The sequence below is a fragment of the Bombina bombina genome, chromosome 3, assembly GCF_027579735.1.
Source record: "Bombina bombina isolate aBomBom1 chromosome 3, aBomBom1.pri, whole genome shotgun sequence".
NCBI lineage: Eukaryota > Metazoa > Chordata > Amphibia > Anura > Bombinatoridae > Bombina > Bombina bombina.
In genome coordinates, this window is record NC_069501.1 from 795752391 (window position 1) to 795765093 (window position 12703).

Below are 12703 nucleotides of genomic sequence, written 5' to 3' on the forward strand. Positions count from 1 at the left end.
GCGGTAGCAATTAGAGCTCTTAAAATTAACCAAAGATCAGATTTTAGAACAGTGCCCCAAATGTCCCCAAAATAGAGGGTTTTTACTGCACTAGACAATATTTTGGAGCTAAAGTTGGTGGGAGTGGGGTGTTAGAAGAAAAAACGGCATTGAAAGTGCCTTTACATTGTGGTTTATGGGAACTGTGTGTTCCCTGTAAATATATATTTATATGCTTAATACATATATATTTATGTGTTATATGTGTATACACATATTAACACATAAATATACAGGGAGTGCAGAATTATTAGGCAAATGAGTATTTTGACCACATCATCCTCTTTATGCATGTTGTCTTACTCCAAGCTGTATAGGCTTGAAAGCCTACTACCAATTAAGCATATTAGGTGATGTGCATCTCTGTAATGAGAAGGGGTGTGGTCTAATGACATCAACACCCTATATCAGGTGTGCATAATTATTAGGCAACTTCCTTTCCTTTGGCAAAATGGGTCAAAAGAAGGACTTGACAGGCTCAGAAAAGTAAAAAATAGTGAGATATCTTGCCGAGGGATGCAGCACTCTTAAAATTGCAAAGCTTCTGAAGCGAGATTATAGAACAATCAAGCGTTTCATTCAAAATAGTCAACAGGGTCGCAAGAAGCGTGTGGAAAAACCAAGGCGCAAAATAACTGCCCATGAACTGAGAAAAGTCAAGCGTGCAGCTGCCAAGATGCCACTTGCCACCAGTTTGGCCATATTTCAGAGATGCAACATCACTGGAGTGCCCAAAGCACAAGGTGTGCAATACTCAGAGACATGGCCAAGGTAAGAAAGGCTGAAAGACGACCACCACTGAACAAGACACACAAGCTGAAATGTCAAGACTGGGTCAAGAAATATCTCAAGACTGATTTTTCTAAGGTTTTATGGACTGATGAAATGAGAGTGAGTCTTGATGGGCCAGATGGATGGGCCCGTGGCTGGATTGGTAAAGGGCAGAGAGCTCCAGTCCGACTCAGACGCCAGCAAGGTGGAGGTGGAGTACTGGTTTGGGCTGGTATCATCGAAGATGAGCTTGTGGGGCCTTTTCGGGTTGAGGATGGAGTCAAGCTCAACTCCCAGTCCTACTGCCAGTTTCTGGAAGACACCTTCTTCAAGCAGTGGTACAGGAAGAAGTCTGCATCCTTCAAGAAAAACAATGCTCCATCACACGCGTCCAAGTACTCCACAGCGTGGCTAGCAAGAAAGGGTATAAAAGAAGAAAATCTAATGACATGGCCTCCTTGTTCACCTGACCTGAGATGTTATATTGGTTTCACTGGTAAAAATAAATAATTGAAATGGGTATATATTTGTTTTTTGTTAAGTTGCCTAATAATTATGCACAGTAATAGTCACCTGCACACACAGATATCCCCCTAAAATAGCTATAACTAAAAACAAACTAAAAACTACTTCCAAAAATATTCAGCTTTGATATTAATGAGTTTTTTGGATTCATTGAGAACATGGTTGTTGTTCAATAATAAAATGAATCCTCAAAAATACAACTTGCCTAATAATTCTGCACTCCCTGTATATGTACATATTTATATTTAAATTGCTGCCCATCACTGTGCTACTTAACCCCTTCGTTGCACTTAGGTTTTGTGCCGTGTATGACGTCATTACAATGAGGCTCCCATTGGAGCCTATGGAAGCGCTGTCTTGTGAGCATTGCACTTAACACATTAGCGTGCTCTGGTATTACTCAGTTGAGCGCAAATATCGCTTTAGCTTACACTAAAGCGATATTTGCGCTGAACTCGTAATCTGGCCCTAAGTGATAAAGCAAGAGAAAATTGATCACCCCATTGGCAGTGGTAATACATAACTATATGTCTGTTTTTTTTTAAATAATTTTGTTTGCATATTTTTATTCACTGGTAATACATTACCATGTGTCTTTTTTTTAATTCATTTTGTTTGCATGGCTTTATATCTTTAGTCAGTGATAATATATAAATATATGACTGTTTTTTTATTTCTTTTTGTATGCTCTAATGTAGAAAACTAAGGAGGATATTAAAAAGCAGGATCCTAAGGAAAAATTAAGAAGAAAGAGATTGGATACCCTGCGAGGTCAAAAAGTCATTGCAAGATCTGAGGTTGATGGATTTTATTATGAAGGTATCCTATAAATCCCAATAATATTCATTTGTTGGGAACCCCCCCCCCCCCCCGCAAAACAAACAAACAAACACCTGATACTATTTTATTTCTATATCTAATAGTTGTTTTCTTTTTCTTGATGTGTTCCCAGTTGACTTATTTTGATATAGTTGTTAAAGGGACATACAAAATAGAAGATGTAAAAACAAAATGCTATAATGTGTTAGATCATTTAATTGTTGCAATTTTGCTTGCATATAACTACTGTATGTGTTTATTCTCTGCCGCAAAGCACTGCTGGGAGCTAACTGAACACATCTATTGAGCCAATGACAAGTAGCATACGTGCATAGCTACCAATCATCATCTAAATTCCAGTTGTGCATTGCTGCTCCTGAGCCTACCTGGGTATGCTTTTCAACAAAGGATACCTAGAAAAGTAAGAACATTTGATAACAGAAGTACATCACAAAGTCTATTAAAATTGCAAACACTATCTGAACCATGAAAGCTTAATTTTGGCTTTCATGTCCCTTTAACCAAGTAAAATGAACACAGACTGTTATTTATCTTGTTATTTATCTCTTTAGTGAGCGTTTAGTGATCATAGAATGGAAATGAACAGAGACTGAGAGGTAAACAGTTTGATCTGTAGTAGTACATTAGCAGTTGGTGATGACCTCTCATGATACAGTTCATCTACAGGATGAAATACAGAACCATGCATTGTTAAAAGATGCCCTTATGAGTAACCAATCAATGCTGTGTGCTATGTGCACTCTTGTTCAGTGGGAGTGTTCTAGAATTCTCTAGCTGTATTTTAAAGGAACATGAAACCCAAAATGTAACTTTCCATCTAAAGGGGGAGAGAGTCCATGGCTTCATTCTTTACTTGTGGGAATTAAGAACCTGGCTACCAGGAGGAGGCAAAGACACCCCAGCCAAATGCTTAAATACCTCCCCCACTCCCCTCATCCCCCAGTCATTCTTTGCCTTTTGTCACAAGAGGTTGGCAGAGAAGTGTCGGAAGATTCGCAGTAGTCTCTTATGGAAGGTAGTGTCCTTCAGAATGGGACTGCAGTTTTAAGTAGTCCTGTCAGCCTCTCTCAGTGAGAGCATGGGGGAAAGTTAGAGTACGGGGATGCAGGGAGAGTCTTTCTGCGAAACCATCCCAACTCATTTTAACAGCTCCATAAGCAATCAGCATTGACAAGTTTCGCTGCCTGCTTCCTACACTCAAGTCCATGTCAGGAGCGATGCTACTACACTGTCACTCCATGGCATAGATTCTGGTAAGATATTTTCATTTTTTATACACATAATGAGAACACAGGAAGATAGGGTCACAGTGTGAGACCTTTTTTCTTTATAGAATCAAGGGTTAATTACCCTGCAAGGGGGATTATTAAACAGTGCTTGTTTGTATATAATGTTGATTATTGTTTTTTTGCTGCAATATGTATGAGATGAGGCTCTGGCAATGGGTGGAAGTGTAAAAACCCACGTGGAAAGTGGCTCTCAACATCCTTAGCCTAATCTGACTCTCTAGACAAAGATACCTGGAGCAGGGGAGATTCTCATCTGGCCCATCCGAGTGCCCGGAGCCCCGGTGGAGAAGCGGGCCTGGACTTGCACGGATACTTTCCATGCGGTGTAGCGTGGGTGCAGGGGACTTCTAACAGGTCAGTCACGCAGTCACAGTTACGCACCTATTGTGCCCCGGAGCTGTGGGGCCTGCCTTACACACTTGCACCTGTTGCCCCGTAAAGGTTACATAGACTGGCATTGCTGTGTGGGTTGCCTGGATCAGCACAGATATATAAAGGTGCTATTTTACTATATAATATCTAGTTCATAATAAAGGCGCAAGCTATGGAGGACTCTGACGCGTTAGAGGGTACCCCCTCTTTAGCAAAGTCTAATACCTGTGTTTATTGTGAGGAGGTTCTGGTAGATCCGCCTTCTCAACTATGTTTCACATGCCTTAATAAAGTTACGACATCTAGAAAAAATAGGATGTCTAGTACTACTGAGCTGTCCACCTCTGAGGGTTCTCCGTCCTGTGAGGTGCGCTCCCTACTTTCATCTCCGATTACACATGCAGGGCCCCAGGGCACGACCAATACTCCTGCGGGAGAGATCCGTTGGCCGCCAGATTTTGCGGATTAACTACAAATGGCGGTGGACAGGGTGATTAGTGCTTTACCACGTTCTGCTAAGCGCAAGTGTAGGGTAAAATATGGCGACCCTACCCAGGGGTCATCTACCCCAATGGATATTTCGGAAAGATTATGCACTGATGAGGATGACTCCAACTCTTGGGAGGATGTTTTTTTCTGGATCAGAGCCTGTGTCATCTAAAACTCCGGCTGCGGAGGAGCCTGACTTTAGGTTTAGAATGGAAAATTTGCGCTTTTTACTGAAGCAAGTGCTTGCTATGCTGGAGGTTCTGGAACCAAAACTACTGGAGGAACCTTCGATTCCTAAACTTGCTAAAGTATATGAGGACAGGGTAGTGCCTCAGACCTGCCCGGTTCCTGTTAAGATGGCTAACATTATTAAGAATGAATGGGAGGACTTCCGGTGGGAGGGCTTAGCGGATAGCAGCAGAGAACGAGAGCTCCGACATTGTGAGCTTAAAAACCCTAAAATATCTGATCCTTTGCTGCTAATCCGCCTTCCCCATAGCTATATCTTGTTGGGTACTCCCTCATCGGATAACGCCGACTGATAAAAAAGCAGCTGTGCAGACTTTGCCATCTACTCTGGCCCCCGGTAGTGCTGAAGTGTAAAAACCCACGTGGAAAGTGGCTCTCAACATCCTTAGCCTAATCTGACTCTCTAGACAAAGATACCTGGAGCAGGGGAGATTCTCATCTGGCCCATCCGAGTGCCCGGAGCCCCGGTGGAGAAGCAGGCCTGGACTTGCACGGATACTTTCCATGCGGTGTAGCGTGGGTGCAGGGGACTTCTAACAGGTCAGTCACGCAGTCACAGTTGCGCACCTATTGTGCCCCGGAGCTGTGGGGCCTGCCTTACACACTTGCACCTGTTGCCCCGTAAAGGTTACATAGACTGGCATTGCTGTGTGGGTTGCCTGGATCAGCACAGATATAGCAGGGACATAACACGCAAAACCTTACCCAATTGAGGGGCGGGCATAGGCCTCCGCAGACATTTTGTTCTTTTTTCTTTTCTCCCTATCTCCCTCATTGTACAACTGGGGTATAGGCCCTGGAGGGTCTATAGAAGACCGGACACACGGCCAACGCTGGTCCTGGCAACTGCGCTCAGCATTGATAAGGCAGCAATATCACAGGCAGGACATCTTTTGTAAGCGGCCCATACGAACCTTTTCTCACTTTGCAACTTGACTGCAGGCACTGTAACAGGCCAGACATAAATTTGACTTTGATTCCTACCTTGTTTGCGACCTGGAGGCTGAGGCCTGCTTTGAACACCTGCATTTGTGACCCCAGAGGGCTCATGGAGTCTGATATATGAAAGATCCGGTCTGAAACAGGTGACTAGCATTGATTCAGCAGTGATATAGCAAATAGGGGGATCCATTCACACAACTTTCACTCCCAGGGGACCGGTGGTGAACAAGTGGAACAATTTCTTCACCTTTCTGGGTGTACATAGTGCCAGAGAACATTAGCAGTTATAATCACCGGTCTAGTGTCACACACTGGAGGGGGTTTTGAGAGGTGGAGGATTCTGCCGATGAAAGTGGACGAGTACTTTCAGAGACTAGGCTCTTCTCAGGGTGGTAGAATGAGTCAAAAGAACAAAGGCAGTGACAGAAAGTCTAAACATCAGATGGAGACTCAGGCGGTGATTGAGCCATGCCCGGATGAAACTGCCAAACGCATGGGAGATCAGGCCAAACTCATGAAGGATCTGAAATCTTTTTTTCTTCCTAAAATGGAAAACTTGCAAGCAGGCCTTGATACCCTGACCAGTGAGGTCAGACAATATTCCACCCGCCTCTCGGATGCCGAGGGCCGCATCTCTGAGATAGAAGATAGGCAGGCTGCATCTAGTAATTCAATACAACAGATTCTTCGCCAAAACAAGATACTCCAAGAACGTGTGGATGACCTGGAAAACCGTAGTCGCTGCAACAACCTCCGGGTGGTTGGACTACCTGAAAAAGTTAAGGGCAAGGACCTCCTGGCCTTTACAGCCTTAATTTTACCAAAGCTTCTAGGAATACCTCAGGATATCTTGCCTTTGGATGTGGAGAGGGCCCATAGAATTGGGCCGGAGAGAAATCTGGAAAATGCCAATATGAAACCCAGGCAGGTGATCTTCAGGTGCCTTAATTTCCAGGAGAAGCTGAAGCTCTTAAGAGCCTACCGTCTCCAGAAAGAAGTCTTGTATGAGGGTAACAGAATTCTACTCTTCCAGGACTTCTCTTCGGAAGTTTCAAAGCAACGTAAAGATTTCTCACCTATCTGTTCCCGTTTGTATGAGCAGGGTCGTCAAGTGGCCTTGCTATTTCCAGCCAAGCTCCGTTTACAGACTCCCTCAGGCCCTAAGTTTTTCCACTCCCCCCGGGCAGTGGAGAGCTATCTGGAGACTGAGAGAAAACAGAGAGACCCTGACTGAAAGCCCTGAGTGAGAACTAATACGTAACTATATCTTGATTGCTAATGTTTATGTTCATATTTGCATTCATGGCATACATGGGGGAGACACCCCAAATAGGTTGTACCGCTGACACCCGAGGGTGTTATGCAACTAACGTCCATATTTTGTTATTTAGGTTAATGTTATTTAGGAATATGTTACAGTTGTTTTTTGAATGTTTGACTACTTTGCTGAGTTTTATAATCACTTATTTAGGGATCGTCATTTCTGTAAGAGCTATTATTAATGTGAATGGGAGGATGCTAACTTATCTTAAAATGCTAGCACAGGGGAGATGTCTTATCTGCTTTATTTTAGGTAAAGGCTGTGTCCAGGGGATCCTTGGGGGTTCTAGGATTAAAGAAGATGTCCATGGATATGTAATCTGCTATGACCTTGAATATTTATGGTTCTTTTACTAGACAGGTTGATCTTAGGAATGTCTGAAATGCATGACATGTCAATCCTGAATGAATTCACAAGAGTGTTTGCTAGACCCAATGTATATTACAGCTTATTCATCTATCACTGGCTAGGAACTAATGTTATTGTATGCCTTTTACTGTTTACAAGACTTGATGTTCCATTCTTACTGAGTCATAATCATTGTAATGTATTACTGTCTATTCTTTCTCACAAGACAACCAGAGGAATAGGCAATGTAGGGGTTGCACTGTGGTATTTGAAAGGACACACCCTCAGTTTCACTACACCCCTGATACCCAGGGTTAGCCAGGAAAAAATGTACACGGTTGTGTTGTCAGATCATGCCCCGGTGGGTCTTACATTGAAACTCACTCGTAGTAGACCAAATAGAAACACACTTAGATTTCCGTCTTACTTGGCTACCTCGGAGGCTTTTCAAAAGTTTCTAACACATTGTTGGAACGACTATTATACAGACAACCAACAACATTTAGATACCCCACAGTTGTTCTGGGACACAGCTAAGGCGGTTTTGACGGGGCACATTATCTCCTATGTGGCAAACCTTAAACGTAGGGCAAAACAGAAATACGATGACCTCCAGGGACTTTTGGAACAATCTTACCAAGTGTATTGTACAACCAGGTCTAGGGAGACACATGACGCGTTCATTTTGGCTAAGGAAGAATTGGAGACCTTTCTGAGGCAGAAAGCGGCGTCTGACTTGCTGAAATCAGCGAGCAGATTCCATAGATATGGTAATAGGTCGGGCAGATTGCTTGCAAATCTGGTGAATAGAAGGGAGAAGTTGCGGTTATTCAGTTTCAGGGTAACTCATACAAGACACCAATGGAGATAGCAGAGGGCTTTGCGCTCTACTATAAGCAGTTATACGCTAACCAAGATGCTCCTCCGCCGGAAGTGCTTGAACGCTTTTGGCGTTCGATAACACTCCCAACTCTAACAGAGAATCAATTGGAGTCCCTTAATGCCCCTATCTCGTCGGGTGAGTTACAAGCTATAATAAAATCCTTGGCTCGGGGTAAGGCTGCAGGCCCGGATGGACTCCTAATAGAGTTATATCGGTTGCTTCTGCCACAAGTAACGCCAGTACTACAACAAGTGTACAATGGCTTTTTTCAGGGAGAGGGATGCCCTTCAAACACTTTCGCCTCTGCCTATATAACATTAATCCCCAAGCCAGGAAAAGATCCCTTGGAGCCTGGATCATACCGCCCGATCTCATTCCTCAATTCGGACTATAAAATCTTTACCAAAATTCTTGCAAATCGTCTAAAAACTATCCTACCCACCCTACTTGACCCTGATCAAACTGGCTTCGTGTATCAACGTACCTCGGTCACCAATCTGCGGCGGGTATTGCATGTTATTAACCATTACTGGCAGAGAGAACAGAGCCACACAGGGGAGGACCACTCTGAGGCGTTCCTTCTCTCCCTAGATGCAGAAAAGGCCTTCGACCGGGTCGAATGGCCTTACCTTTTTGATACCTTGGAGCGTTTCAACTTCAGGGGTTCGTACCTAGGAGTGTTGAAAAAACTTTACTCGTCTCCTTTTGCCCACATCCTAGTTAATGGATGCTTTTCTTCTGGCTTCTCCTTGAGGAGAGGCACTAGACAAGGATGCCCTCTTTCTCCCTTGATCTTTGATCTAGCCTTGGAGCCCTTAGCAGCAAAGTTGCGTCAGGTTTTCCCAGGCGTGGCGGTGGGAAAGAATATCCTCCAGTTAGCCTTATACGCAGATGACATGCTTCTGTTTGTGGATTCGCCTAAAATCTTTGTGCCTGTCATCTTGAAAACCCTGGAGTCCTTTGGGAGATTCTCGGGTTACAAGATCAATAACACCAAGTCGGAGATCTTGTGGCTTAGTAGACGCGGATCGGACTCCACTACATATCCCTTTGTTGAGGTGCAAGATGCCCTCATATACTTGGGCATTAGGCTACACAGGAACCCGCACAAAATATACGGCCTCAATATCACACAACAGTGTGACCTGATATGCTCCAAATTAGCCAGTTGGCATAATCTCCCCTTGAGCCTCACTGGTCGTATAAGTCTGTTCAAAATGTCCCTGCTACCTAAGCTCTTATACCCCTTATTGATGCTACCCTTTATGGTGACGAGGGGAGATGAGAGAAAACTGAACAGGGCTATGAGCCGATTCGTATGGAAGGGGAAAAAACCCAGAATAGCGGCTAGTAAACTGCACTCTTCTTTCCTGAACGGAGGCCTGGGTTTACCACACATCCAGTGTTATAGCTGGGCGGCACAGATCAGATTAGTATTGGATTGGCAAATGGGAATGGCACACTTCTGTGACACCCAGCTAGAGGAGACAGTGATTGGTGTGTGTGGACTGGCTTATCTCCCGTACTGCAGACTGGGGGATCTGCCTCAACACATAAAAAATAACTTCCTGTACAGAGATCCGCTTCTGGTCTGGTCTAGGGCACACAAGATGTTGGGTCATGCACATCCCGCGCTCAGGCATATACCCATTCGGGGTAACATTGATTTCCCAGGAGGAGATGAACACGCTCCTTTTGGGGTGTGGGGGGAGAGAGGATTGCAGAGGATTGGGGTGCTCTGGATACATTGTTGCACACCGTCAGAACGTTTCAGGAGCTAAAGACTACTTATAATTTACCGAACCAGCATTTCTATGCATATCTACAATTAAGACACTATATTAAAACATTAATAGACAAAAACCCGGGGTTTTGGAGTCAGGCTCCTTTTGTAATCCCCCAAACAGCTTTTAAGTTAGGGAGTTTTTCCATTTCAGAAGTGTATCAGGAACTTTTACGCCATCATGTTACTAGGGTTCAAGAGGGTATGTTGGAAAAACTAAAATTGGATACCACCAATGAATTAACTATCCAAGTGATTAAAGATAGCCTTATGAAAACCAAAGCAGCTACATTGGCACTGACATTGAGAGAGGCGCAAATTAGAATGATCAACAGAGATTATATTACCCCCAGCAGAAGGGCGAAATGGAGCCCCCATAGCCCAAATAGATGTGCGAAGTGTCAATTTCCAGACCCCTCCTTGATTCACTATTTCTTTGAATGCCCGGGAGTTAGAAGGTTTTGGGGATATTTACAATATTGGCTTAAAATTAAATTGTCCATTGATATCTCTTATAACCCCACCAACATATACTTATTCACGTGGACTGGGGTTGTAAGTGGAAAGCAACCTTTACTGACACTCTGCACATTAGTTGCGAGACAGTGCATATTAACCTTATGGTGCTCACATTCCTTCCCGACAATGACACACTTTAAGAGGGCCCTATTTAAACAACTGTTTATTGAGAGGCAGGACGTGTTCTGGGACACCAAACTTAGATTGAGGCCTTTTCTGAAGAAATGGAAATGCCTGATTGAGAGACTGCCCACTGGGCAACAAAAACAGATACTGGCACCTTATGCTCAGCATGAGATTGTACTGGAGGGCATCTTGAGGGGAGACTGGCCGGCCTTGTCTCCTGGGGAACCTTCTCATGCCAGGGTTGACGATTCTGAACTAATCCTGATTGAATCCTTCTTTTGATCCCTTGCCCTTTCTTACTTCCTTGACTCACTCTCCCACCTCACCCCCCTCATCTCTCCCTCTAACCCCCTTTTTATTTATTTATTTTTTATTTTTTTTTCCTCTCCTTTTTCCTTCTCCCCACCTCCCCCCCTCCCAGACATACATTCATCTACTTAGGTTACTACAATGAAAGACCCGAGAGTAGCTTTGGAAATATATAACTTGTGCTGCAAAAGTGGTTTTTGTAAGTTAGGTTAGTTTAGGGTATTGTTAGACTAGTTCATATGGTTTATTATAAAAATTGAAAAATGTTATTGAGAGATACGTGCAAACCAACTACACAGAAAGAGACTTTGTTCTTTACACTTATTATGTTCATCGGATGGCTCCATGGTCAGCCTTCATATAAACGTCAACTACATATGGACTACTGCAATGGTCATTATATAATGTTGCCTTTCTTCAATTGCTAAATATGTATGAGATGCACTCACTGTATGATTAATCATTGGCTGTACTTATGGATTGCCTGAGAATTTGTTGTATTCTCAATAATAAAAAAAACGAATTTAAAAAAAAAAAAGAATGAATGGGAGAGATTAGGTTAATCTTTTCCCCTTCTTCTTCGTTTAAGAAACTGTTCCCCATCCCGGACTCTGAGCTTGAGCTATGGGGGACTGTCCCTAAGGTGGATGGTGCTATTTCTACGCTCACAAAGCGGACGACGATTCCTCTCAAGGATAGTTCGTCATTTAAAGAGCCCATGGATAAAAAGTTAGAAAATATGTTGAGAAAAATGTTTCAGCATACAGGGTTTGTTTTCAGCCGGCAGCGACGGTAGCTGCGGCAGCCGGAGCTGCGACATATTGGTGCGAATCTCTGTCTGAAATGGTCGAGAGGGAGACTCTCCTCGACGGGATTCAGGAGAGAATTAAGGCCTTGAGAGTCGCTAATTTCTTTATTTGTGATACCAATATGCAAATTATTCGCCTGAATGCAAAGGTATCAGGTTTTTCCGTACTAGCCCACAGGGCTCTGTGGCTAAAGTCATGGTCTGCAGACATGACCTCTAAGTCTAGACTGCAGTCCCTTCCCTTTCAGGGAAAGATCCTGTTCGGTCCAGGATTAGACTTGATCATATCCGCGGTTACGGGAGGCAAGGGTGCTTTCCTGCCGCAGGATTAGAAGGCTAAGCCTAAGGGATCTACTTTTCATGCCTTTCGTGCGGACAAGGCCCAACGCCAGCAGCCCGCCACAAAAGCGGATCAGTCCAAGGGAACTTGGAAGACAGCTCAATCTTGGAATAAGTCCAAGCAGAACAAAAAGCCCACCGAAACAAAGTCGGCATGAAGGGGCAGCACGCCCGGACGGTCAACGGACCAAGTAGGGGGCAGATTATATCTCTTCTCAGAAGTCTGGTTGCAGAACGTTCAGGGCCCTTGGCTCCTGGAGGTTATCGCCCAAGGGTACAGGATAGGGCTCAGATCTCATCCGCCCAGGGGCAGATTCCTTCTGTCAAATCTGTCTTCCAGACTGGAAAAGATAGATGCCTTTCTAGAATGTGTGAGGGATCTCTCTTCTCTCAGAGTAATTATACCAGTACCCCCAGCAGAAAGTGGTCTAGGGTACTATTCAAACCATTTTGTGGTCTAAAAGAAGGAGGGCTCATTCCGCCCGATTCTAGACCTAAAATGTTTAAGCAAATTTCTGGCTGTTCCATCCTTCAAAATGGAAACGCTCAGGTCTATTCTGCTCCTAGTTCAGGAGGGTCAGTTCATGACGACACAGACTTGAAGGATGCCTACCTTCATGTGCCAATCCACAGGGATCACTTCAGATTCCTGAAATTTGCATTTCTGGACCAACATTTTCAGTTTGTGGCCCTTCCTTTTGGTCTGGCGATGGCTGTCCTTCGCACTGGTTTGGCATTTCTTCCCAAGGTT

General features: G+C 44.0%; 1 protein-coding gene across 1 annotated transcript in view; it reads left to right on the plus strand.

Annotated features, from left to right (window-relative positions):
* Positions 1-12703, plus strand: part of VWA3B (von Willebrand factor A domain containing 3B) — a 486211-nt gene that overhangs the window by 229748 nt on the left and 243760 nt on the right. The window contains exon 17 of the mRNA XM_053707714.1: positions 2034-2154. Coding sequence (XP_053563689.1) covers positions 2034-2154 — 121 coding nt within the window. The remainder of the gene's footprint in view (positions 1-2033; positions 2155-12703) is intronic.